This window comes from Numenius arquata, chromosome 9 (genome assembly GCF_964106895.1).
Source record: "Numenius arquata chromosome 9, bNumArq3.hap1.1, whole genome shotgun sequence".
NCBI lineage: Eukaryota > Metazoa > Chordata > Aves > Charadriiformes > Scolopacidae > Numenius > Numenius arquata.
The window spans coordinates 26156057-26184053 of NC_133584.1; the positions used below are offsets into that span (position 1 = coordinate 26156057).

At 43.5% G+C, this 27997-nt stretch overlaps 1 protein-coding gene across 1 annotated transcript in view; it reads right to left on the reverse strand.

The window, feature by feature from the left end:
- Positions 1-23894, reverse strand: part of MYO7B (myosin VIIB) — a 47273-nt gene extending 23379 nt beyond the window's left edge. The window contains exons 1-24 of the mRNA XM_074153330.1: positions 23880-23894; positions 22429-22542; positions 21641-21793; positions 20208-20392; positions 19249-19370; positions 18205-18347; positions 18000-18113; positions 16291-16444; positions 15275-15351; positions 14853-14972; positions 14483-14625; positions 12980-13190; positions 11684-11819; positions 11298-11458; positions 10202-10252; positions 8260-8397; positions 7149-7301; positions 6528-6626; positions 5879-5973; positions 4237-4321; positions 2953-3171; positions 2200-2307; positions 1442-1618; positions 511-720 (exon numbers count right to left, since the gene is read on the reverse strand). Coding sequence (XP_074009431.1) covers positions 511-720; positions 1442-1618; positions 2200-2307; positions 2953-3171; positions 4237-4321; positions 5879-5973; positions 6528-6626; positions 7149-7301; positions 8260-8397; positions 10202-10252; positions 11298-11458; positions 11684-11819; positions 12980-13190; positions 14483-14625; positions 14853-14972; positions 15275-15351; positions 16291-16444; positions 18000-18113; positions 18205-18347; positions 19249-19370; positions 20208-20392; positions 21641-21793; positions 22429-22542; positions 23880-23894 — 3183 coding nt within the window. The remainder of the gene's footprint in view (positions 1-510; positions 721-1441; positions 1619-2199; positions 2308-2952; positions 3172-4236; positions 4322-5878; positions 5974-6527; positions 6627-7148; positions 7302-8259; positions 8398-10201; positions 10253-11297; positions 11459-11683; positions 11820-12979; positions 13191-14482; positions 14626-14852; positions 14973-15274; positions 15352-16290; positions 16445-17999; positions 18114-18204; positions 18348-19248; positions 19371-20207; positions 20393-21640; positions 21794-22428; positions 22543-23879) is intronic.
- Positions 23895-27997: the final 4103 nt, after the last annotated feature.

A 27997-nucleotide genomic window follows, 5' to 3' on the forward strand; every position in this document is an offset into this window, starting at 1 on the left:
TCATGCCCAGAACTAAAAAGCCAAGTAATAGCAAGGTTTTTGCAGCATGGGATCCTCCATTCTGCAAGGCTGCTTAGTGTCAAGAAGAACTGCCCTCCTCAACATCCCTATGGTTCAACAGGAAAACTAGAGGCCTGGGCCTCCCCCTTCTGTCCTCACTCACAGACCAGCAACCCTAACAAGAGCAGAGAATCAGGTGAGCTCTGATGCTGCTTCTCTCCAGTTCATTTTTGCCCCCAAAGACTATCTGGAGAAGTCAAACCAAATCTGAGAGTTCCCTCTTTAGGCAGACTAAAGGTGACCAGAGAAGTTGGGCTGGGCAGGTATCTGTGTAAAATGCCAAAAAATGCTGATGGTAACTACTACTTTCATACAAGTGCTTAGGACTATCTACTTGGCTCTAAAGTCTCTAGTTCCCAGGGCTGTGCCAGAGGCGGGGGGACCTAAGGATGAGGGGAACTGTAGAATGAGCTGTGGAGGGAGCAGGTTCAACAACAAGGAGCAAGATACCAGGACATTGTCCTTGTCATCGTGGTAGAGTAGTGGGTGCCGCAGATGTCTCCGAATATGTGTATGTGTAGATGATCCCTGGAAATAAGTAGCTGCAAACTTTGGGAAGGTGTACTCTTCCAAGCCATCTGCTTCCTCTTCTAGCTCCACACTCATGGGAACCATGTCCAGGTCCACCTCATCCAGCTTGCTAGGCTTTGTTTCCAAGTCCTGTGCAGAACATGAGGAAGAAGCATATTTTCTTTTCCCGTACTCTGATATTTTTATTTTATGTTCTTTTTTTATTTTTTTTTTCCTCTTGGCCATAGGTCCTCCAGAATTTGGCTTTCCAGCTAACCCCAAAGCCATTTTCAGCTGCTACCAACAGGTCATTGGGGCTCAGCCTGTCCTTGCATCGACTCCATGTAACATTCCTGCCTTGGTCTTCAGCAAGAACATTGCTGATCAAAAATCCAGGTGCTATCTCATAGCTCACATCCTGCACTAAGCAAGACCATTCTACTCTGCCTACCTCTCCCTACATGATTCCATCCTCCACAGCTCTCAAGACCAGTATATCTCAAATTTTGCATTTAAGAACATGGGATAACATGGGTCATGAACTTCCAGCTTGTTTCACTGGAAAATTACTAGGAGCACTGTCAGCAGAACATGTGGTTGGTGCCAAAATGCAGAAAAGGGCATTATTTGGTGAGGGTCTCCTGGGCCAAAGAAACAAATGTGCAGTAGCTTTTGAAGACACGTAGTCCCCAAACTGCATGTGACCAAAAACTTTTGGGAACTGACCTCTGAAAGCAAATCCCAAAAAGACTGTCCGGATGATTTGGGTGACACCTTCACTGAACAGAAGTTCATTAAACACAATTGACCACTGATGGAATTCCAACAAAGTCAAATGAACATGACCCATTACCAGTCTGTAGATCTGTACCTCAAAACCCAGAGGAGCCTGTCCTTCTTGGCCTCCAATCATGGAAGGTAAAAACCCAAAAATTTTGTCCACCATTTCTTGATCGCTGATAACATCATGATGTGTTGATTTATTGGCAAGAGCATTCCTCCTTTGTCTTTCTTCTGCCTCCTCTCTCTCCAGAGAAGCCAGGTGTTCCTTTAAACAATAGAAGCTGGTTAGGTGTGAATGGAACATCATTCTGGTAGAATGAATGGGTGTGAGGATGAAACACCACTACAAAGCTGTTCTGACAGTGAGGTCCAGCTCTGCTACTGCAGGGTTGGAATGTGAAGTTAAATATTGCTTGTCTTAAGCCGTCACAAAGACCTAGCACATCAGCAGCAGGGCCTTGCTCTTACAGCTGTCCTTAGAGACTTGACCTACTGCTAAGGATGTGCAATTTTTTAAGTACTTTATCAACAAGAGCTAATACAGGGAAAACACAGAATTCCTAACAGCAGAAACCTGCACATTATTTAAAATTTAAAAATGTTTTGTCTCCAGGGGCTGTAATAGCATTGTGCATGTTTGGCTAAAGTGCCAGCTCATACTGCAAACAGGAATGTGCCTTGTCTCATTCCTAAAGCATTGTAACAAATAGGTTTACAACTATGTCTGCTTTTTATTCAAATATAGCAGTGCCCAGATCTTTGAGCAAGTCCGCAGGTGTGACCTGGGCAAGCCATCTTGTTAGCCAAGGAACATAGCACTCGGTGTTCCTCCGCCAACATACTTACCTTTTCTAATCTCATAGCTTCTTCCCTTGCTTTCGCTGGTCCAAGGACTAGCATGAGACGTTTCTCTTCTTCCAAGCGGATATTCCTGGCTTCCAGCTTGTACTTGTTCTGTGGACAACAAGACTATTCTGTGACTGTTTCCACAACTGCTGAGCTGGCTCCCTTCTGCCATTAACAAAGCTGTTCACACCAGCACTTTATCCCACCAGTGGCTGCATTCTAGACCTGGCATTTTAGGGAACCAGCCACAGGCAGAAATCTGCAAACTGTCTTCATCCTGTTTGTACAGCATTGATACAGAAAGGAAATCATAGAAAGGCCTCCCACGTGCTATGGACCGCTGAGGTAGTAAGTACAGGATTCTCTCTGGCAGTACATACCAAGACACACTGCATTAGGATTCCCTTTGGAATAGATCCCCAAGTGACATTATCAGGCCTTGCTGTAGAAATTGACCTTCCCTTGCAGGAGTGACTGATACACATGCACATCTCATCTTTTCTCCTCCCTTCTGTCAAAAACATTTCAGCTCTGCCAGTGAAGTTTTGATCCACAATAATGAACACAGAAAGCAAATGTAAACAAGATCATCTGCTTAAAACCCTGCTTTCATACTTGACAAGAGCTCAAAATAAAATATGCCAAAATAAATATTCACATCCAGTGCCATGCTGTGGCAACACTTAGCTGGTCATTAAATCTTTATCAGAACTTCATAGAAACAACACGTTCACAAAGTATCTGTGAGCCTACCTCCTTCTTCATCCTCTGGTAGGTTCGGCGCGCAAACATGCCCCTTGCATACGCCTGTATAACACATACAGCTTTCTTCTGCTCTTCTATCTTTTGATGCATTAGGTAGCCACGGCACATGGCCTGAAGCCTGATGATATGAGCCCGGGTTGCTCCATACTGTTTAGCAAGCTGCCGGCTCCGGTAGAGGGCCTGCAGGCGCCCGAAACCCAGCATAACCTGTAGGAGGCAGAGAAAAAAGAAGTGAATATGGTTCAAAATCATTGAGATTGGGAGTAAGTTGGGATGAGTAGGAGTTAACAAAATTCAGAAAGTGGATAAAGACACTGGAAGGGGCTAATGCAATACTGCCCTTTATGCTTTATTTTCTGCTAGTAAAAGGCTTTTAAAACTAGATTATATAGAAGTCTTTTGGGGACCTCTTCTAGGGAGTGGCTCCAGGAAGTGACAGTGATAGCCTGGGATTACGGTGAGGGAAGGAAGAGAACAGAAATGAAGTCAAGCGAATGGAAAAAAAAAAAAAAAAAAGGGATGTCCTCGGAGAAATGGATATGACAATCCCAAGAGAAGCAGCAGAGGAGGATCGGACTGAGTGCACAGACAAAGCCTGGCTCTTCAGGCAGGAATTGCATCACTGATGCAGAACTGAAAATGTTTCTGACTGAAACTGGCAGTTTCTCCTCCTGCCCCTTGCAAATGGGATGTATGGGATATATTAATAATAATTCCTGCCACACTAATACACAGTATGTGAGTGCCCCCAATATGGTGTAGCTTTCCTCAGCCAGAAAACCTACCATATATAGAAGATCATCCAATATTTTTAATAGTGCAAGATTGATATAATGATTTTTCTGGTAATTTTTTACAGATTCCCAGTTTTCCTGTAATAGTTGTGGAGGACACTTTGCTCATAGCATGATGGTGATGTACAAACGCTAGCCTTGGACTCCTGACGAGAAGAAGCATGGGATCATTTGTACGTCAGGGCACCAGAACCAGGCCTGACAGAGGTTAGCTGGGTTACTATTTCACCAGAAAGCAGAAATGTCACAGGTTCAGCAAGCCCCGAGAGGCTTGCCTGGAGAGCAGAGCCCTCCTTTGACTTCACATCCTTCTTTACGCCCTGCCATCTTGCTTCTCCTCCCTTCAGTTGTGAATATCTTCATTCCTAATACTCTGCTCAGTCTGGCAGGGCGCAGTATATAAACACACAGAGAAATATATGTATATGTGTATATACATAAAATTATTTATATGTATTTATATACAACTGCATCTTACCATTCTGAAATCCTTCCGGCAGCAGTAGCCTCGCCAGGCTGACTGAATGGCTACAGCAGATTTCCTCTGCTTCAGAAACTGCTTCCTAAGCAGACAAACAGGTGAGGTGACAAAGAGGAGGTTATTTCTGCTGCTTCTTATGAGAATTGTAAAGAATAATAAGGCAGTGGGTTTTTTTTCCTTTTATGGGATGTCTACACTCTGATCTTAGCCTTATCTGCTGCCTAGGAACACTAGAGCCAGAAAAGCTATTGTTAAACTAACTAGCTCCATTATCAGTAGACATCTCGCCAGAGCAAGTTTGAAGCTCAGCGAGGGCTGTTCTTCCTGCATCTGAGTAGCCCAAGAAAAGTATTATGTTGCAGCAGAAAGATTAGTCTGGTCAGTTACTTTTGCACCACATGCTTCAAAATTATCCTCACTCAAAGCATTTTGTTTGCTTACATCTTTTCTATGCTTACGGAAAGGCCAGAATAGGCTGTTTTGCCTGACCTTTTTTGTCAATAAAGGCCTTACGAGATCTCACCTAGGCTCAGCTCATTCTCTAAGTGAAGCAGCACTGAATCAGTTGAGCTCACAAAGAGTTTTCCTGTTTTCCCATTTGCTAGTAGAAATGATGAGATAGGAGGGTTACTAATCCACCTTGATATATCCAAGCTGACTTTGCCCTTAATGCTGCAAAAATACTCATAGCAACTGCGGACCAAATTCATGGCTGTGGTAGGAGAGCTCTGTAAGAACTGACAAAGCCCTTGCACCAAGCCTGGATAAGTTAACTCCTCCATCTGATGACCACTCGCTCCCCCGTGTCCTAACTGCCAGGACTAGGAGTCCATTGGAGCAAGACGGACTTCCCATGGTAAAAGCCATCACACTGCGGCTGTCAGAAGTGGCACATAGTTCTGAGAGTTTAAAAATAAAAGCAAAGTGAGGCTTTCAGGGAGAGATCATACTCTGTTAGATAGCAGGCAGAGTTTGAAAAAAAGGGGGAAATTTTGGGGCATTTGTGTCGTATTTTACAGTTCTTGCTTCTCTACTGTCAAGGATTCAGTCCTATATCATGGTTCTGGTTGGGGGATACAAGATTAATAAGTACAAATCATGATGTAAAGCATTTAATGAGGACAAGCATTCACTCAACAGTGACTAAATTTCAGTTCTGAAGATATTTCAAAATAAACCAGACAAAATGCAAGAACTGTGCATCTTTGGCAAAAAGAAGGACTAGTTAGTTTCTACCTGATTCTCTTCTATGTCTTGTATCAAAGCAGTATCCTAAATAAGAGAGTCCTTGTAGCTCTGAGGAGGACACAGATTCCATGGGGATTTCCTGCTTTCCAGATACCTACTGTTTACTAGAAATATTAAGTCCAGCCCTTCACCTTCATACAAGCTGCATATGCCACAGCCCTTCATTTTGAAAAGCATCACGAAAACAAAGAAACTGAGCCAGAACAAATCTTTCTGCAAAATTTGCATAGATGCACTGTGCACTGTTAAATGACAAGCAGTGAAATTCAGGCTAGTGGAAGGTATGGATTGAAACATTTCATACTCAAAAAATGCTCCACAGTGTGCTAAACTGCACCACAAAGATTACTGCTTCAAACCAAAGGAAATTCTGTTCTGAAAGACCACTGACCTGTCCTTCAATCCTCTCATCACCTTCTGGATAAGAAGAACCTTATCTGTGAGTATAGTTTGGCGTTGCAGCTCCAATACTGTATCGTGATGATCCTGTTAAAAGAAAGTGTGGATATGTCAGCTGAGCAGACACCCCCACGTGTTCTGAAAACTGGACACATGGTCTGAAAGAGGCCACAAAACAGCATGATGTAGTGGGATTAAAATGCATTTGTGGAACTGCAGTAGGAAGAGTGCCCACCATCGAACTGCACCACCTCTGGCTGTAGCCTTAAACAAGCAGAGAATCTGCCTGCAGTAAGACTGTTTTTACCTGGGGGAATGCTACAGATAAGGAGGTCCCTGCAACAGTGTGCTGGTATCCAGGGGTTTTTTATGGTCAAGGCTTGAGCAGAGACAAGTACATTGCACTGTGTTGTTTTAGCTGCAACACTGGAGCAGAGGAACAGGATCATCTTCTCCTACACTAAACCGTGTCCATTAAATTACTTGGCCTTCAGGAAAAAGACCCATCCCCAGATTCATGACAGGGTTTATAAGAGAACCCAGTTCTTCTGGGTCATCACTCTTGCACAAGCAGGTCAAACTATACTGTGAAGCACCCAGTTTTTTAGGAGAAGAGGAAATAAGCTGCCCTTTTTACTTACTTTAAGGAAAATCTTGGTCTTTCCAACTTGCCAGCTTTCATCCTTGCCCAGCACTGCTTCGGAGATGCTGATACAGCTCTGTCGAGCATCATTCTTCAGCTGATGTGCAAAAGCATCGTCATGTTAGGGCTCAGTTGTGAAACACAGCAGCTGTACGATGCAAGGATCTATTGCCCTGCATCTCAAAGGGCAAAGAACAGACAGACGAGGTCTTACAGACCTCTGGGCTGACAGTATAGTGAATGAAAGTGGTTCAGCTCAAATGGTCAAGAAAAGGAGGAACATGACTGATGGCCAAACATTCCAGAGTTCAAGTGTGAGGAGGATGTTAGAGACCTCAGAAGTGTGTGATTATGGAAAAGAGACATCTGAGGGCAGTGGGGATGCCACCCTGCCTGCCTGGAATGTCTGTGTGGAGCAGGTCAAGGATAGCTGGACCTAAAAGCACCTCTACTGTTTCAGCTCAGGTCCAGGTGAGTATGTAAATATTCGTTACAGTTGCTGTGATGACAGCTCTCTCAGCTGTGCCAGCAATAATCCAAGAACTTCCTACTGTGGGAAAGACTAAAGCCTCATAAGGAAATGTTAGATTAGCCTTAGGCTGAGTTTGTGCTAACACACCTGTTCTCGAAGAGACCATGGCAGGAGAACTCTGTATCTCTCTAAGAACTCCTCAAATTTGTAGCGAATTGGGTAGCCAGCTTTCCTGATCTGAATGGTCTCCATCATCCCTGAATATCGCAGCTGTTTGATACACAGCTCCCGGTCGAACAACTGAAAGGGAAAGCAGACAAGGAGGAGACTTAGCACTGAAATAAGCTATACATGCAGCATTCCTCAGAACAGATCTATTAACCTCCAACCTCAGGCGCCTGCAAAATGGCCTCCTATGCTTTTTTTAATTGCACTTCTTATTTCTTTATTGCCCTAAATTAATTCCTTACAGGCATAAATAAGTCACCCCAAAAGGTCTTCAAATTTGTGTTTATCGGCAGTGGAAACAGTCTATAAACTTCAGTCTGGCTTTAGCAACCGTTTTCAACTCTAGTATTGCAATTTCAGATCAACAATAAATTGTTCATATAATTTGCAGGTATGAATAACTGCAGTAGCAACTTAGGCCCTTTGGGAATAGCCACGCAAAACACAGCACAAGTGCTGCTAGTTTCTTGTAATGCGGATTAAAAATAGGCTCACTATGCCCCATGCACTATGTTAAAAATGATTAAGTCACTTGACAAACACCATACAAGGTTTCAATGTAGAACTGGCTCGTGATCTCCTGAACGTCTTAATGACAAACTCCCCTCTCTTCTCCTGTAGTGTCAAATTAAGCCACATCACCCCTCTCAAACACCAACAGCTCTCCTACTCTCTCTCTCAGGCTACTTCATAGTATGATCTTGTTGGATCCTAATGTTTTTTTGTTTATTCCCTTGTCGAGGGGCTAGAAACTCTCCATTTTTGTTTTTATCTTCACAGGAAAGGCTTTTACAACCCCTCTCAGGAATAAACCTATGTGCTTTTTTGCCATCTATTACTCTATGATGTTTTTAGAGATGTTTTTGTAAATTAACAATGCTATATCCAACCACCCTTTTTATTCTAGTGATAGCCTGCACTCCAACTCTTCTTGGCTAAAGTACAGACATAAAACGCTGCACAGCAACTGACAGCTTTTTCTCATTAGAAAGTTTACTGAAGCCAAGACCTCATATTGTTCAAACATTACCAGTGGTTTCTTGTAGTCATTTGGTTTGATGCAGCGGATGAAGTATGGCTGGCACTGCTCGAGGATTTTCATTAGTTTTTCCAGGGATTGCCTGAACTGTCCTCCCAGAGTAGAGAGCCGTTTGGTGGTATCCAAGCCCTGGGAAGAGCAAGCACACGCTGACTGCTACATCATTCACCATCAGAGGGCCAATTAATAAATCTTTGTATTTTTGTGCCATGTAACAGTATCACACAACTGTCAGAAAAAAAATTATTTACCTACACGGGAGCTGAATCTACCATCTGTATCTTATTAATTTGGGGTTATTCTTGCGAGGAAACCCCACTAAGCTCTTTCACCTACTTGGGCACTAAGTTCTAGCAGTGGGGGTGGCTGTGGTAGAACAAATTCCACCCACAGGAGCCCACATAGGCCTGTCTCTTCCCCCCGAGGCTGTGCTTGGCATAGGGCCTGGGAGCCAAGCTATTATTCATGGGCGTGTGCCTGAAAGCTTGGTGTAAAACAGCTACTCCCAAAGCAATAATAACCTCCAGGCCAGGCATTTTCCTGCCATCTCATAGCTAACTAGGAATTCTAAAGATCCTGAACAGCTCATTCCTTAGTGATTAGGATGACCGGTCATCTTGCTCATTAATACTACAGTAAGTAGTGAAAAGGCAAACTTGTACTGGAGGGTAAGGTAAGAGCTACTCTATTTATGGCTGCATATAAAGTGCCTTATGTCTCACCGCTCCTGGGTTGAAATTTGCTCCCGGTTGCAACAGTGTAACCCCAGAGGGATGGGACTTGGCTGCAGTTAGCTCCTGACTTCCCCAACTCCTCTGTTCCACCTATGTCTCTCTCACACAGATCATCACAACAGGCCTAAGCTTCTACCTCCTAGTACGTTTTAAGGACACATTAAATTACGGTGACAACAGTGCAGATTGCAAGCAACAAAAGGACTCTACTGGCCTTTTACATACAGGCATGGAGCTAATAATTGCAGCACAATACAGCAGTTGTTTGGTTGGGGGGGTTTGGTGGGCTCTGGGTTTTCTGGTTTTGTTTGTTTGGGGGTTTTTTGATTATTTTTTTTTAATTTTTTCCCAAGTAAATAATTTAAAGTCCAGTGTCTCCCCTCACTTTCATGGTCTTTACAGTACCTCATTCTGCTGGTTCTTATGTTTAAAGTGCCCTTTCTGGCACTCAAGTTGCCACCTTCTGCTTTAGCTACAGGGCAATGCTGCCCTCCAGCGACCAAACACTCGTGCCTTTGGAAAACGGTTCCTAGGAATGGTTTATAGCAGCTCTGATGCATCTTTGGGCTAGCAAGCCTCTGTTTGAAATAGGTATGATAACAGCATACTCATGTTTAAGCTGCATAAGAGTTAAAAGCATCTTGCACTCCCAGATCTTAGAGGCCTTTCTGCTGTACCATTAAATCAGTGGGGTCACCATACAACTCTGAAGCCCATGCCCTCATGATCTTACACATATAACATTGCTAAAGCTGAATTTGTTGTTGGGATGGTGATGACTCTTTTTCCCCTGGGGAGAGGAGAGCAACTCTGAGACCACAGGACAGCAAAGTTTCTTCTGGCACTTCATCCACTATTCTTTTCCATAGCCTGCTTTTTAGGCTTCCCAACAGTGGCCCAACCTATTTGAAGTTAACAGGGGTATTTCAGCTAACTTCTGTGCATTTTGAAATGGGCAGTAGCCCACTTTTCCTGTCTCCCTTCTTGACATGCTGTTGTACTTTCAAAATGTAAGGGAAGTTTTTTTTTTTTCAATAACACGACATTATTTATAGAGACAAAAACCATTAGAGCATTAGAGCAATGTGGATAGACCTGATATTTCATCTGAAGTTATTCATAGCTTTTAAGAGATGCTAAGCCAGTTCTCTGTTGCTGCTTGTACCACTGCTGACATTCTTCTCCCCCAGGATGTTTACCTGTCCGTGGCCAGATGTTCTGGACAGCAGAAAGCCATATTGGGAAAAAGACTGAGGAAGAAAGGACAGGATCAGAAAACACTGCCAGGAGAACAGACAGATAACAGGTGAGATAGCAAGCTGACTGTTTGTTCTATACCTTGACAGGAAAACTCAAAGGTCTAAACATTAAAAGCAAAAGTACCTTCACACGATGATGACACTGCATAGTTAAATGCTCAGAAATCAAGGTATGTGAAAGTTGCAGCAGGGCAGAGATCTTGAACTCTGCCCCACGCTGTTTCCAGTCCACTGCGCTTTACAATCTCCTTTTCACTCGTCACAGGGCAAGGCTCCATACGCCACTAGGCACAGATGATTCTGTGATAATTAGCCATCACGAACTTTGTCACAAAGCTTCTGGGCCAGGAGGGAGAGCTAAAGTTGCAGCAATATGCAGGGCAGTGAGACTGTGTCTACAGGTGTCACTGGGAGCAGGAGACAGTATCTTTCTGTTACAGCACAGCTATTTGCTCCTTCGCGCTAGCCTGTCAGCCCTCTGCAAGAAAGAAAAGGTCAGGACCCTCCTGCCAGTTGCCCAGGCAGACCCCTTGGTGTTACGGTCCCAGCAGACTGGCTACCTGTGCAGTATGACAGCAGTTTAGCTGAGGGCTTCTGGACAGGTATTGGCTTTGCAGAGGGGGTCTCTGGCTAGTGCCTTGTTCCATTCCAATGAGCCTTTTGAACTACAGTTTCCTCTTACTAATTTACACCCATCCATGTGGATGCAGTACGGATGCCCAGCCAGACCCAAAGGAAACCCATCCAGCTGATGACAACATGTGGGGAGGTAGCACGACTCATGCTTCAGTGACAGCCTGCAGGCATGGCCTCCCAGATGGCCAGGGATGCAGCCCTGGGAGACAGGATGGACATTACACTTGTTTACAGTCAGGCCCTGACTTTTCCTGCAGACTCCTTTGCAGAAATGAGTTGAATGAAAGGGACAGGGGTTTGCAGAGGCAGTGCAAAAGAAAGAGGAGGTCAAGAACAGCCAGAGCCTTATGGAAGGGAGAAGAAATGAGTTGTTTCTGCAACCCAGCCCCAGTAAGCCAACCTTGTAGGCCTGGTCAGCTCCAAGATGCCGGATGGTCCCACGTCCCAGACTAGGTGTGGTTGTTTCCACCTGGAAAATCTCCCTCAGGAATTTGTTTTTGGAAGAATGAACCACTTGCATTACGTTAGCACTCAGTGTGTCCCGATTTTTCTCCAGGAAATCTATATGATGGAAACAAAATCAGCTTGTCATCTCCACAGCCTGCTGGCTGTAGCACCACTCCATCTAGCTAAAATCCACTTCATTTACATTAACTTGCAAATTAGTTTAAAGTAATCCTCCTGACCTCCTGATTTGACTTGAGATCAACACTACCCTGGTCAGACACATCCAGGGCAGGTCATGCCCTTCTCTTCACTCTCCATATCCAGCAGAGATAGGCTCACCTTTTGATTCATAAAAGACAACACCAGCAAAGTGGTTGATGCCAAACTTGGTGTCATGGACACTCTTAGGTGGGATGTAGACTTTACTTTTGCCATGGAGGGAATTGATTTTGACGAGCATGGTGGCTTCTGTGCCCTAGAAACAAATACAGGCAAAAAAGGACAGTTAAGCAGATTCCCCTCCAGCACTGGCCTATGCTCAGTGAACAAATAAAAGTGGTGCTCAGAGATAACAAAATCTCAAATTCTGCCCCTTAGTTGTGTAGTAGATCTGGAGGAAAGTACTGCCAGAAGTATCTTCCCTTTTACACAGGCCCTTGAGCATCAGAACAGAACACACCACCAGAGCATAAGGACTGGTATTTCAGGGCTGTACACAAGCCCTCATAATATTACTGACATCACCAGGTATGCTGAGAATTTCCCAAATCTTTGGACCTCTCAAGCAGAGCCCCTCACCTGCAGTCAGCTGGTGCGTCTCTTCATCACAATCTCATTCCCTTGCAGTGCACGTGAGGCTCTGCTCGTTGGCCTGTGCTAGGGGCAGCGAGTGCTGTGTTATCTGAGAAATCATGGGCTCCAGGAATCCTAGAGGAGATACTTTCTTGGCCTGACTGCAGGACATACAGTGGGGACTGCCCTCTTCTTAGGCAAGAAAGGGGAAAGCTGTCTGCCTGTACATGACCCTCTCAAATTGTTATCTGAGGACTACAAATGAGCTGAGGCAGGGGCTTGCTTTTCTGGACAAGCCCACATTGCCATCTGATTCCTGTACCAGCCCTCCTGCTTAGCCTCACTGTGCTCTGGAGACTATGAAAATGCTCTGCAGGGATGCCTGAGATCACATGCTACTTCCATCTCTGCTGTTCTGTTTGAGATGCCTGGCTTTTGCAGAACAACAGTTCCTCACAATGGGGACATTGCTCAACTAGGTCTGTCATCCAGGAGAAGAAAGAGCAAGCTGCAGCCCAGGCAAACAGCAGAACAATACTCAAACAATAAGCGAATTCAAAGATTTCCTAAGAAGCCCTTGTAAAATGATCTGGACTCCTTCCTTCTCTGTCTGGAACAGCTGTAAGAGTTTCAACTGTGAGTGAGGTACCAGGAAGAGCACACTCCAGCAGAGAGTGAAGCTTTTCTGTAGTGAGCTAATTTAAAAGGAACCTCTGTGGGGAGAAGACACTGCCTCTCATAATGTATCCGAAAGCCACCTTTGCACTTTTCTGTGTCTAAAGCCAAGCATTACCTGTGAGCTGTGTGCTAAGCCAGGTGTTACAGGTGAAAGCAGAAATTTACCTTTGGGAACTTGCTCTCTTCATCAATGAGGGAGATGATATTCATAGGCTTGAGTGCAATGACTTCCAGAGCCTGGCGGTTATCAGTGAAGTCGATGTTATTCCAGGCAATGTGCTCCGCAAGGTATTCCTCTTGCTCCATCCTGAAGACATGGTTCACGAAGAATTGCTGAAGGTGCTCATTGGCAATGTTAATGCAGAGCTGCTCAAAGCTAGGGAGAAACAAGATGGGAACCCATGGTCATCCTTGGCCAGAGCTGCACTGCTCTAATGTATTTGTTTATTCTCTTTATTAAATACACATCCAGATATACTGCTGGTATATTCCACAGTGCTAATGATCACCACTACTGCATGTTGCCAATCTTAGCAATATAAGGGATGCATCTTCTTCTATGATAAAGATAAGCAGAAATGAGCCAACTGACGATTGAGTGTTTCTGAGTAAGCAAGGAACACATCTTGTATGTGTTTCAAGAAACTCTAGAGATAAATGGGAACATATAGCTGTGAAAATAGCTTGACTGTATGAGTGTGTGATGTGTTTTTACTTGCACTGGCGCTAGCCCTTCTTCTGTTAGTTACTCCTTAACTCTAACCTGACTTTCAGTACCTGGTAATTGCTGTGGCCCACTATGTGTGTCTGTGGAGTGCTCACCACAGCGAGGCCCCATGTGGATTGCAGCCTTTGGGAAGAGCAGAAAATAATAGGAGAGAACACAAAAGATAGAAAATAGGGTGAATGGATCCTAGACCAGATTCCAGAAGTCAGTGAGGAATATTATCTTGTTGAAAGCAAGCAAGATGCATCAGTTGAAATGGATTGGAAAAGACTGCAGAGTATGTGATGATGGTTTGTGGAGCACTGATGATATGGTACCGTACAACTGAGAGAATTACTGCCCCCATAGAGAAGGGCGACCAGAAATGGTGCTTTGGGACTGGAGCCACCAGTAGGAGAGGTAGCAGTGGGGAAATAGTATACTGACCAGGTATTTTGCTGACCTGTCCTTAAGAGTAGAGATATGAAGCAGCCCCAGAAAAGGGATGGGAAAACACTGAACAAGATGAAAGCATGAGCTGAAATGGGAAACACAACATGCCTCCTTTGTACTATATGCAAAATGTATCCCAACAGACATGGTAAAAATGCTATGGAACATGAAAGTTTGGTACAGAGACATGGGACATATTACATCCATACATAGTGGCTGCCTGATCATAGCAGCTTCATAGTAGTCTCCTCCGAGAAAATTCCTGAGGTTTTGGAATAGACATGTGCAATGGATGCAACAAAATGAAGGCTGCAGGGTGAGGCAGAAACCAAAGAAAAATGGAATCTGTGCATGATCATCATGGAGGAGCTTCAGTGATGGAAATTTCACTGCTTTTCTGAGAATCAGGATGATAACGAAAGAGCATGTGTCTGTCTGTCTTTTCATTCTTTCCCTTTACATCAGCTGCTTTTCAGCTTCCCAGTGGAATTTAATCTAGAGCCTCTTACCTGTTATTGCTGAAGTTTTCAAACCCAAAAATGTCCAACAGCCCAATGGACTGACGTCTGTCTTTAGACTTCTGAGAAGTTGGGTTGAAAATGGCTGAGTTGATCTTGTTAACTATCCACAGGAAAATCCTTCCATATATGCCCTGAGAAAACAAAATTAAAGAGGAAGTAGAGCCCATCATTACAGTCTTTGGACATAGCTTACTGCTTGCTCTTGTGCTGCTGCAACACTGTCAAACTGTGCCTGAAAACTATGAGGGACAGGAGCCCTCTGGGTGAATGTTTGCCACATAAGGCTCCTCAATCAGTAAGACAGTCAGCTTTGAAAGCATCCCCAATCTTTAAACAGAGAATAGGTAAGCACCAGTACCTTCACAAAGGCATCCCTCCCATCTGCAGCTTGAACTATGTTCAGAGGCCTGGACACGCTTTCTCCTCGGACAATGATGGAGAGGTTTGTGAGGCTGCTCTGGAGTTCACTGGAGTCCACCTGGAGGAACAGTCATGGCAACCTGGTCATTCCAGGTGGATAAAGGAGATCCAGCAAAGTCTGTCTCAGGAAGAGGGCCGAGACAAACTGCCTGTCCAGCATCATTCACTGGAGGCCTGCTGTCCCAGTTAAAGATCTCCTAGCTCAGAGGGACATCTGCAACAGCACCGCTTGAGTGTCAGCAGGAAGAAGGGGACATGCCCGTTATATGTGTATCCATACATAAACACTCCAGAGAGACGTGCTTTGTCAGCGTGCTCAGGGAGCAAGGAGAGAACTAGTAGAAGACAAGAGTCCATTACCTCAAGCAATTTGGTTGCGATTGAAAAGTGTGGTGAGTCCATCACATCAGAGCAGTCCAAATTGTCGTACACAGCCGCTACAATGAGGAAACAGTCAGTCTCAGGGTGGATCATTTCTGCTACATTTACATATAATTTCAGTGCTGTTATTTCATATTTCTCCAGCCCTGTGGCACTGGGAATGTGGCAAGGCACTAAGTCCTCTTTTGAAACTCCCGGGTTTGATGATTTTATTAAGGAGGGTCCTGATTTCACCCAGGAACCCTGGGATGTACAGGGCCCTTGCAACTCCAGAACACTACGCTAAAAATAGCAGTAAATCTGACAAGGTTATTCCTTTTAAATAGTAGCTATTGGGGATCTAGGGAAGTGCTATCTGACTTCAGAAAATGTGTTTCTGAAAATATTTTTTTCCGTGTGTCTGGCGTGTGGGAAATTTAGACAATGAAAGGGAATGAGGGAAATCCCTCATTTTAGCAGCCAGCATTCCTCCAAAGACTCCAGCTGGGATCACTGTATTGGGCCCTCTCTATCACAAAGGGAGAAGGAGTCTTTTTCTGAAACGTGAGAGCTTCTGGCATCCCGCTGGTGGGTGTCTCAGACTGTGCCTGTGTTGTATCAGAAGTGCATTTCTGCAGGTGAGTGTTCACCAAACCCAGCCAGAAAAAACGACTGCTGTCATCTCCACAGCGAGCATCACTCAGCTGCTCCTGTGTCCTCTGGCTTGCGTAGCACAACAATCAGCAATTCTAACATGGCTTTATATTATGTCTTGTTTCAGTTTGTGTAATAAGGGCCTATTTATAACCATGGAAACCTGATGGCATGACAAAATAATAATAAGATGATGTTTTTCAAAACAATAGGCAGTGGAGTCACAGATCAGAATTTCATGGTGCTTATCTGCCTGCCCTTCCAACCCAGTCCACCCAGAGAAGCACAACCTAGTCTGTACAGATGGAAGCGGCAGCACCTTTAGGCCTTTACCATGGAGTCTGAGGAAATGCTGAGTTTACCTTCAAACTCCACATTCCCCAGGTGCAGGATCACAGCCAGCAGCTTGCTGATGTCCCAGTGCTCAGAATCTGAGAACATGAGGATCTTCATAGCTGAGCGGATGTGGGCATAATCCTTCGTGTCATTCCGGCCGTCACAGGACGTGCAGTTGCCCTGCAAGACATCACACCCACAGGTAAGGAAAACCCTCCCAGTACCCACACAAGGAAGAAAAGAGCTGCAAGGTGAAAAATCCTTGTACGCAATCTGGATGCCCTGTGAGCCACTTGCCACAAGACACAAAGTAAAAACCTATTTAGACATTCCATATGCTCTTCCCATGGCTGTTTTCTTCCCTCATCTCTACTCACAAAAAGAACCCATTAGCAGAGGTGTAAATAATATATTTCTTCAGGGCTAGACTGAATATTGGGGAAGCCAAAAGGAAAAGCTGAGGGGAAGGCTGTTCTGGAACATAGAAGGACAGGAAACTTTGACAAGGCTACCTACACTTACAAGGCCATGCCTGTTACCTTGGTCTCCTCTCTGCCTTGTCAATGGACAATTAAAAGCCCTAATCCCAAATCAAAGCAAGTAGGATTGGATCAGTACTAGAAGACATATCTCAAAATAAGAATGTTAGGTTCTAGTGGAAGACAGATGGAAGCATCCAAGGCAGCATTGGAAGAACCCTCAGCACAGCCTGTACAGCAGATCCTAGGATGCTGCTCCTGTTAGAAGCTGTTTTCAGCCCTAATGGACATAGGAAAATGCCTTTTTTATCCTTGCTATTGCAAACAATATAGTCTGATGGTTACAAAAGTGAAGTATTTCTCGACACTTTGGTTTACAGCATGTAAACATGCCACCTTGTGCCAACAGCTGACCTGACCAAACCACGGATATGTTCTCCTTTAATCTAATCCTCCTAGCTCTGTATTATATGCCCTACTGCTGACCCAAGGAACTTCAGACTTTTTTATGGGAGCGGCCAGTGTGTGAATTGCACTCATCAGCTCTTGCTGCAAGATCAAGGCTATTTTAGAAATGTTAACATTTGAAAAAAAGCTTTGAAACTCCAGAAACATCTTTATGGGCTTGACTGAATTTCCTCTGAAACTAGATGCCCAGCTCCCGTTAGCCTCAGCAGAGGCAGGACTTAGCCCCATTTTTCCACAGCTGTAGAACAGCCCAAATCAAATTCAGTTGACATATTTAATGAGGTATCTGCACAGGGTAAAGAACAGGATTTTCACAATGCCTTTTGTGCCCTAAACCAGCCAATTAGCTATTTTCAAAAATCTCACCTATGAAATCTCACCTATCTATCAGATGTAAAGACTAGGATTCTTGGCACTGTTTCTGCTTATTCATTTCCCCCTAAACTATACATACCTGATTAGTATTCTCCCTGGCATGAGATGTAAAACCTGAGTACCTGTGAAAGTGGGGGTTATTTCCCACCTGCTTTAAGATGTCCCTTATGTATCTTAAGTCTGACTTTGATAGAAAGCTTTGAACTGCCACAGGCTTCCTCCCACTGGTGGACATTACAATAAATCTCTGAAGCTGAGGCTCACAGCACTTTTGGTGTTACTGCTTCTGGTACCCTAAGAAAAGGACTGTTCAGATTTGGTAACTCCCCATCTGCGGCTCCTATTGATTGTAATTGCTTGCTAGGAGAAGAAAATGGCAGAGGGATAATGGAGAAGAAAGCAGAGACTGTTACCATAGTGAGATAAGTGTACTCTGAAGCAGTGCCCAGATTCAGCATCTTTTTCTGCTCTGTATTCATCCCCATTAGCATGCAGTAGAAGATGTGATAGTTCCTCTCCTCTGGAGCCTAAAAGAAAGAAATAGGCCAATGGACAGTCTTGTCAGCGTAGGCTTGTAACACAGGAGCCGGCAGAATGGACATCTGCCAGTGCCCTCACCTGCCGGCAAACCCGGGACTTCTCCAGAAGAAACTGTTCTATCCGGGCTCCTTCTATCACACCATTTTGGTTGAAGTGGATATCAATGTATTTCCCAAAGCGACTTGAATTGTCATTTCGAATTGTCTTGGCATTTCCAAAAGCTGATGGGCAAGGGACAGAGATAGTATCTGGATTATTGCAGTTAATGAACACCAAGTCTATTTTTTAGCTCCTTTGTTTATGCTGCTGTTTTTTGATATGTGTTCCAAATGACAGTGCTGACAAGTACTGAAGAATGTCTGGTCTCAGACTGCCTGCTAAAGAGAGAGGCAGCCATACTGTCCAGCCAGATAATCATAGAATCATAGAATTGTCTAGGACAGAAGGGACCTTTAAGATCATCTTGTCCAACAACCTAATCTAGTCCATCAACCTAACCCTGATAAAAAAACATCACTAAACCATGTCTCTAAGCACTATGTCAACTTGTCTTTTAAATACCTCCAGGGATGGTGCCTCAACCACTTCCCTGGGCAGCCCATTCCAATGCTTAATAACCCTTTCAGTGTAAAAATTTTTCCTAATATCCATCCTGAACCTTCCCTGGCACAACTTGAGTCCAAGAGAGCTGGGCAAGTCTGAAGACCTCCAGAAGGACTTACTGGGAACACACTTGATCCCTCTACGGAGAAAGATGGGTGTCTCAGAGAGTTCTTCTATAGATACGTCCATGCTTGGCCACTCACTTTCCCACTCTTTAGCAAATGCTAAACCAGGGGTCTTTACATTGGGCTCGGCAATTCCAAGGACTCTCATGCTCCTGGAAGTTCTGGGTTACATACTAGAGTGGCACCTCCTCCAACAAGCGTGGGAGCTGTTGTGGACTTCATGGGGACAGGGCAGAAAAGCATAGAGAAGTTCTACCCTGTATCGCCAGTGTTCCAGGGTTTTTAGCAGTTACGCAAATACAATGGTTCAAAGATCTGTTTCTGAATTTTTTAACCTGATATAGAAATCCTGAGATAAAGGTGGTAAATCAGGCATGTTTGCTAAAGAACCCACCTTCCAGAATGGGGTTGGCCTCTAGGATTTGCTGCTCTATCCAGGAATGCTGTCCACTGACAGCTGCCAAAAACTGTAGTATTAGCTTTGTGCTTTCAGTCTTCCCAGCTCCAGATTCTCCGCTGTGGAAAGAAACAAGATCATTACAGGTCTCCTTTCTGCTTTTTTGGCTAGGATGGCAAAAGGGCAGACCAAGTTAAAAAAACCCCAACCACATATTTACCCCGTGAGTCGCAGATCAGACTGTCTTTCATGGAAAGCTGGAGAATTTTAGTCTTTCACCATCTTATCTCGTAAAATTTAAGTTGCTTTTTAGACTTAGGCTGAGGTCTAAATTCTCCCACTGATTAAAAACAAGCAAATCCATGGAAGACATTCTGTAGCAGTGCAAATTAAATGACTACTCACTTTCCTTCTTTAATGCATTAGCAGATTTTCAATGCTAGTCTTAGCACATCAACTGAGTTTCCTCAGCTATAATCAGATATTATTGCAATGAGACTATCTGGTTCTTCACACTGACGATTAACAGAAAATGGATACATGTTTTGTGTTTCTAAAATGAAGAAAGCTTCCCTCTGTCTCCAGGTTAGCAGAGGTTGTTTCTCTCCAGGAAACCTCTAGTCTCAGAAAATACATGTAACATAAGTATCATGTCCCCAAGGTGAAAGATAGCCTCACATCACACAGGTTCATATTTTATGCTTCTTTATGTGCAGAATGTATCACCACGTTGAAAGATTCTTGGAGACAACAATGGAGTTCAGAAATCCCTTGCTTATGTTCTACTATTTGCAGCCCTAACTGAAAACGAAGTTGCAGGGGAGAAAATATTTCCTCCCTGTTGTCTCTAGTCTTATCTGTGCCCTTCCATTTGGAACATCTCCTATGTCCACAAAGGTGCCCCAAAAACATGCCAGACTTGGCTTCTGCTACTCATCCTCTCTGAGTCCAGTCACCTGATCACGCAGCACTGGTCTCTCTTATTCCTCTTCATATTGAAATAGCAATTGTCTGCAATGGCGAAGACATGAGGTGGCAGCTCTCCAATCCTCTTGTTACAGTAGAGTCTGATCTGATCAACTGTGTACAAGGGCAGCAGCTGGTACGGATTCACTGCCACCAAGATTGATCCTGTATAAGTCTGGAAAACAGTTATGAGTGTTACCTCTAGCAGCAAACCTGCAAACAAGAATACAACCAAAGCCACTTGCAGAAAAATCTAAACAGAGGAAGAAGGGAAGCCTGGGAGATCCATAGCAGCACTTAAGTGAGGCTGAGAGCCCAGTTCCTCACTATAAACTGCTATTAAATATCCCAGCATGTGGGATTTTTTGCAAAAGAATGCTAGCTGTAATCTCCTTGCCAAATCACAGCTCAGTTCACTGTCTCAAGCTAAAGCACAAGAAAGTCCAATTTGACATGGCACTTTTGTGTGTTGCCATAAGCTGTTTTGCAGTGTTTTGTTAAGCTGCTTTCGTGTTCTATTTCAGATGTAGCTGAACTTTGCTAATGGGCAAAGTTATGGTTGTGTTATTCATACAGTCATTTAGTAACATTTATAGACAACAGCACCATTGAAATGAAGGAGGCTGTTGAAGGCTATAGAAATGCAAGGCAATAATACTGTGGAAGAACCTGTCCATAAGACAACTGCAGACTGCTAGTGTCTAATATAACAGGTCTATACACACATCTTGGTAATTATAACTGCACCATCTATAAAACCAGTCCTTGTTCACACTAAACATCACTGCATCTGTGTTGTAAGACACAGTTCCTCTCTTATGAAAGTAGCAGTGTATACAACATGGGAGGCAAAGCATGCAAAAACCTGAATATTATTATCATATTACAAACTGGGAACTAAGGAACAAAGAAACTAAAGATGTCAAGTTGCTCAAAGTCACAGATAAAACCTGTAATCGACAAGAAATGAAACCAGGTGTCCTAAATATCCAGATTTATTCTTCATCTATTTTATTACATCAAAATCAAGTAACCATTGACTTGGACTGAAAGACAATCCAAATCATGTTGCTCTGTACTAGTTAGACTGATCCTTAGTGCAACAGCAGCACTAAGCTGTAACATAGACTGGATTGAACTAACTGTCAGTCACTGGTGGAAATGATCACTCGAGGGCAAAGTAAGCAGGGTCACTACCTACGTATATCTCTGTCATTTCAGAGACTATTAGCTCTCTTCTTCAAAGCTAAAGTACTTGAATGAAAGAAGAGAAAAACTATGTTGTGTCTCCTTGGCACCCTCATTCAGTAAAGGAAGCAGAGGGCCCCAAGTATGAAAGGCTTGCAGGCTTTCAGGTCGCTCTGCTAAACAGGTAGCACAAGTTGTTCCTGAAAGTACTGTGCCTGGTGACCTTGGCACTCACATAGATTTTGTGCTCCTGGTGGCGGATGAGGAGGTTGTGCACCATGCCTGCTTCATGGAGATCCCCGAGGCTGATCATGTCTTCCACCCCATGAGCAGAGGAGGGGTGCATCAGGTGCACCATGTGCATGTTCCGAGCCGTGATCCAGTGCTCCTGAAAAAGGCAAGGCAGCAGTTTTAATGTGTTCTGCTGATGCTCAGAGGCAAACAAAGGAGAGCCACGTTAGACCAGAATGAGCTGCAGTATGATCAACTCTTAAACCAGCAGATTCTAAGAAAAAGTTGACTGAACTACAGAAATTAACTGGTTTGCTGCTTCCCAGGACCAGATGATTTAAAACGCTCGAAATGCCATTCAAGTGGGTTCTGGACATCACCAAGTTTAGCGTTGTTCAAAGTGCAGTTCTGTCAGGTTGTCACAGCCACATCAGGTATGAAGTAGGGCTGAAACCCCAGCCCAACTGACTTTAGCGGGATCATGATTTCACTTAAAGCTCCACAAATTTAGAGACTGGAGCCTGTCCATTTCCTTTTCTTAACTATGTAGATATTACCTCTATCTTAGGAAGATCTAAATCTTCACAGTATTGGGACCTGGGGATACTAGAGTATCACCCTATACTTGCTTTATTTTTATGTTCTTTCTTTCAGTGTATCCTACCAGCCATCACTGAAGTCAGATTATTTGGCTAGATGGCGCTTTGGTCTGACACAACGGGGCCATTCTTTTGTTATTTTTACTTCTAAATTTTATGTTCATCTTTCACACATCGTTATAGTGTAGCCCACCTTGCCTTCATCATCCTCCAGCAAGATCCGTCCTGACTCAGAGTCCTTCACAACTGCCCCAATAGGGACATTGAATTCACTGTTTGGTTGAGTTTCCAGCCACACATGATCACCCTGGGGAGAAGAAAAGCTATGGTCAAGTACAGTGACAAACTTTATGCTGTGTAGCTCACAGGCATACATCTCTTGGTTTGAATCTTTTAGTGATTTGATTTCTTTAGCAGTGTTTAACTGGATAAGTTCTTACTGCTCACAGGCAGTACAGCCTAACAGTTATAGTATCAGGACCTTTGAGTTCTACTCCCAGCTCCACAGCTGACCTGGAACATGACTTTGGACAAGTCATCAAGCTCAGCCATCTCACAGGAGGAAATGAGGCAACACCTTTTACAAGGACAGCAATCATTCAGCTCCATTTCCTCCCAGAGCCTGGCGGGGGCACAGTGAATGCTGGTAAAGTGGTATTCTTTCAGAAGAGATGCTTGAAAACACAAATGTTACCAGGAAAAAGAAAAACAAACGGACAGATGTACAGACTGGATGCCTGTACAGAGCTCTGTTGCAAGAGTTTTTAGATATATATTCTTTCTGCTATAGCTGAAATCACTTAGAAATGTGGGTGCACCCATGATCTCTCTTCAGAAAAAAAAAAAAAAAAAAAGCATAGTTTATTCAGCCCAGCTCCTTTATTTACATTTGTAGAGGCATGGCAACATCCCGCCTCTCTGCAGAGCAAGCAAGCAAGGATAACTGCTCTGCTGCCACTGGAGAAAAGTTGTGAGCTACAGCTGCCCTTTCCTAGGAAAGAGCACCATCTTGGTGTCGCCTGCACTACTGTCCTGGTTATGGTCCCCAACTCCAAGCCCCCAGGAATACTTTCTTTTGCTCCAGGCACTAACACACATTCAAACAGAAAGCTTTACTGTAATCGCTGAATGAAAATTGGACAAAACTGTCAGTCAGATCTTCAATGGGTAGTTCATTCCTACACCTGCTGAGGAACCGGCTTTCTAGCTAAGAGTCTTGTCTTATACAGCTTTTGTTACATGCTGTAGCATTTACTGTCAAAGTTTCAATTTTTTTTCTTTTTTCCTCTCAAAATACTTTATGGGCTTATGCTTAAAACCCAGCAACTGTAGTGTAAAGCATCTATAATCGCACAAGATTGTGAAGAATGTTACAGGCTAACAGCTCTCATTTGCGTTGAATAAAACTCCAGAGGTAATCCCTGTAGTTTCAGCGCCACACCTTGTGACAGAGGTCACCAGCTCAGCATGAGCCCAGCCAGGACAGGCAAGACACCTCCGCATCTCTAGTCTAGATTGGTATTATTTTATGCCTTGTTGATACTGGGTTATTGATACGTTGGTTCTGATATTTTCTCTCAGGTGCTTTTCTCCTCTTTGGGCCTGAGGCTAGTCAAGTAAATCACAGCAAAGAATAGGACTTACCTTTCGGAAAATCATTATGTTTCAGATCACTGGGTGTAACCTGCAGTGCCAAGAAGAACTTAACATTAGGCCAGGAAAGGGCTCAGGCTTTGATCAGAATTGACAGTGAAGTGGAGATGTTTCCTTGTAAAAACAACAGCAAAATGCCTTAAAATAATTATGATTATAGATTTCATTAAAGCAAAATAGACCACAGTAAGATGTACCCAATGTAGAAATGATGAAACCATCTACCTAAAGCAAAGATCTGCAGTGCTAGGGGGGAGGTGGTCTGCTCTGAGTTCTACCACATAACCCTGGAGATGCTCTCAACCCTGGAGAAGTCACTGTGAGCATTTTGATACCAAATAGTTCCCTCAATCGAATGCTAGGCACATTTATTAGGTGAATTAAGTTTGGCTCACAAATAAAAAGACCCCACAATGTAATGTAATTCAATGCACAGTACAGTTACCTTTGGCTGGTCCATTGACCCAGCAGTTCCGTTCCTGCAAGTGGCCAGCCCAGTGACACAGACTGAACTCATGCTCTCCTAAGATGCTCAGTTCCCTCAGACTCTCACAGCTTGAACCTACCACCATATAGAAACTGAGGTCTAGAGTTCACCTTTCTTGGCTGGAATGGGAGGGGTTGCAACGAAGGCATGAGCAGCAAAATAAGGAACAGGAAGGAAAAGAATTAAAATTAGGAGCTCACTATTGAGAACATAATAGTGAAAAGATTGGTGGCCAGAAGTCTACACCAGTGCTTTCATTAAGGGATGATACTGTTTAGGCTGTGATCCTTGGAACAACCAACAACCAAAGTTTTCAGAAGCTGCTACCTGTCCCATAGGGTACTGCAGCTGGATTTTGGGAGTGATTACAGGACTAGGTGTGATTTGCTGGCTCCCACTCTTGCTACAGCGGGAAGGCTGCTGTATGCCTTTTACTGTGTGTGGAAAACCACAGGCAAAGACTCTGCAAAGTTCCCTTTAAATGTTTCCAGAGCTCAAGACGTTTTTTTTTTTTTTTTTCTCCTGTTATCTCTTTCTCCTAGCAGGAGTGATCCCTGCACATTACGGCTCCTGAATGACCTGTGGTGTCTGCTTCACACAATAGCTGCTGTGTGCAGCAGACATCGGTTGTCAGCCCAGGTCTCCACAGCCTCATATTCACCAACTTCTCACAGCCGTGTGATCCATTCTGCTCCCTCCGTCTCTCTAAAGGGTCTCTCCCTCTATCCATTGTTCCAGCACACCCAGAGAAAAGGTTCAGCTCCCAGTTGATAATAAGAATGCAATGCTTACAATAAGCAAAATATTCCCTAAAATGCTAAGCTTGGACCAAACACTAATTCTATTTTTACCCTTTTACAATCTATTATCAATGATACTTTCTTAACATTTTTATCTCAAACGGATTTTACAGCTCATGCTCAGTGAAGGCATATTGAATCATCTGCATCCCTTCGGCACATTCCTGTTTGACAGTGAACTGTTTGGAAACTACTTTACAGGAAGATGAGTGGACACTATGGGACCAGAAATTGATCTTTGGCACTTATTCCAGGCAAGTCCATGATCTCTCGGAACATCCCCCATGAAGAAGAGAGACACCTGCTCCAGTTTAATCTTGACACTCAAATGCAAGTTTCTTATTTTCTCATAGCCTTTTGAGAAGTTATTTTATTCTGCTCCTAAATTAGGCTTGTCTAGGTTTTGGGCAGGTTCTCTGGAAAGTTTGAGCAAAACAAGAAAACCAGAAATTAACTAGAATTAATGAGTTGAAAGTTCCATTTTCTACCTATGCTATACAGATAATCATCAAAATCCCTGTTTGCAGTACCATTATTATTAGTGATTAATGGGATACTTCATCAATAATTTCACCAAATTCCTTGAGATTTCTTCCATCATGTGTAAAGGCTTTAAAATCTTACGTTTAAGATTTCTTATAACTATTTACAATTCTGTGTACTATGGATGGTGTATCTTTTTGAGTGGTACCCAGATTTCATTACTTTTCTGATTGAATAATTTAAATAATTTTATGACATATCTTCATTTTATGATGGAGCTGTAGAAGTTTCCGAGGTTTAGAAATTTGCACCTAAATTGTCAGAAAAGTGTTTCAAGTCACTAGTTTATTTTTGGAAATTCATGCTCTTGAAAAATGAAGATTACCATTAAAAAAAGCTCAAGGTGAAGTTTGGGGATACCACTGCTTTCTCCCTCTTGTTTTAATAAACTTCAATGTTAGATGAAAACATTGCAGTAAGAGAATTAGGGCTCATTTTATCACTTCCTTTCCTATAGCTGCCCATTTTTTTTTTTTTTAATCCATGTTATTTGGGAAGGTATAAATAGCTTCCATAAATCATGGTCTTATTTAAAACTGATGGGTGCATAAACAACCTTTTCTTCAGACTAAATGGAAGGAGCAATTATATTCCTGTACGCAAGATACTGCTGCTGTTGTGCTTTACACTGATGTCCTGACCACAAGGAGGGCTATTAGGGGAACAAAATGGAAACTAGGAAGTACTTGACAAGCTACAAGATCTTTGTGCCCTATATAGCCCCTATAAAGGGCTATACAGTAGCATGGATTGAAGAAGGTTTTTAAGCAGGCCCAGAATGATTTACCATTTCAAAGTCATCATAAGATATGCTGAAAATAACTAATGATCAACATTGCAAAGTGTATTGTGATCCCAAAGTGAAAAATAAAGAGAAACTTCAAGAGATGACAGACTGCTGATGTAGAAGTCTGATGCTAACACATATTTTAAAGCAGGAATTTTAAATGTAATTTTCACATAGGTGACCCAATAAGAAGAACAGAAGTGGACTGTGACACTTAATAACAAAAGCTGGCACATGGAGAAACAGCACGTCCTGTGTCCCCAACATAAAACCTGCTGACGCCATTAAGAATTGATTTTCCCTGTGAGACTAGGGCAACCTCCAGAGCTCATCTGTAACTAAGACAATTCTCAATTTTGTAGCACAACATCTATGAAAATTTAGCAATGCAACATGAATGTGTTCTTTCTGGTTCCTTGGGTTTTCTTCTGTTTTTTTTTTTTTTTTTTAACTCTCTCAAAAAGGAACTTCTGTCTTTAATAATCAGTTATTCTTATGGTGAAGTCCTCGTTCTTATTCAAGACTCAGGAACTGAAGCTGCATATTAACTTCAATAATGTGATGACGTATTACTATGAGGGTCGCAAGGTGGTACCGAAGCATGGTACTTGGCAAACACAGGCCAAAGATGGGCCACGGACAGCCACGGTGACTCACAACTGACAGATACATTTTCACCTGCGCCAGAAACCAGAATAGTGCAACAGAGCAGAAATGTCTACCCAGAACAAAGAGGGAGTGGTACATGCAAACACGACACGCAGCCATACTGCGTCACATCTAAGGTATAGCTACCTCCGGATCCAGCCTATGACAGCAGCCAAGAATGGACACACAGGGAGGAGATCCAATATAATCCCGGGATGCGCAGTTTCAACATTTAAAATGCTTATTCCCAGGTAAGTTCTAAGTGGCCATCACCCCACCCGCTTCAATGGCCGCTTTCTGACAACGCCTGGCTCTCTCTGTTGCTTTCCTTTCCAAAGTAATGCAGCACCGTAAACCAAACTGCACCCCCCCAGGATAGGAGATTACCTCTCCAGAAGAAATCTTCACTGTCTGGCTTCTGCAGCTTAGTTCCCTCTTTTTCATAAGCATTGGAGTAAGAAGGAAAAGGAAGGTGAAACTCGTACTGGTGCCATTAAGGGATCCCTCACCAAGTGCCAGTTCTCCGCTGCACAAAGGAGGAAATGACTGAAGCACGGTTATTTATTACAGGACTTTGCTCCCAGTTCAGCATATATGTCATTTCCAAGTCAGGTGTTCCAGTAATCAAGAAGGCAAATTCTTCCCTGGGTGAACCTTAAACTTCAATCTCTCCCTGTGCCTTGCCTGAATCCTTTCAGATTTCTGGAAAGCACTCCCAGAAGGAAACCCTTTAGCATCTGATCTTACTCTCCTCCAACACCGCTGACTTCCCTGAGGTTCTCTTGGAGTCACTCTGTTAGATAAGAGGGAAATCAGGCCCTCCTCCCTCATCTCTCCCCTTGGT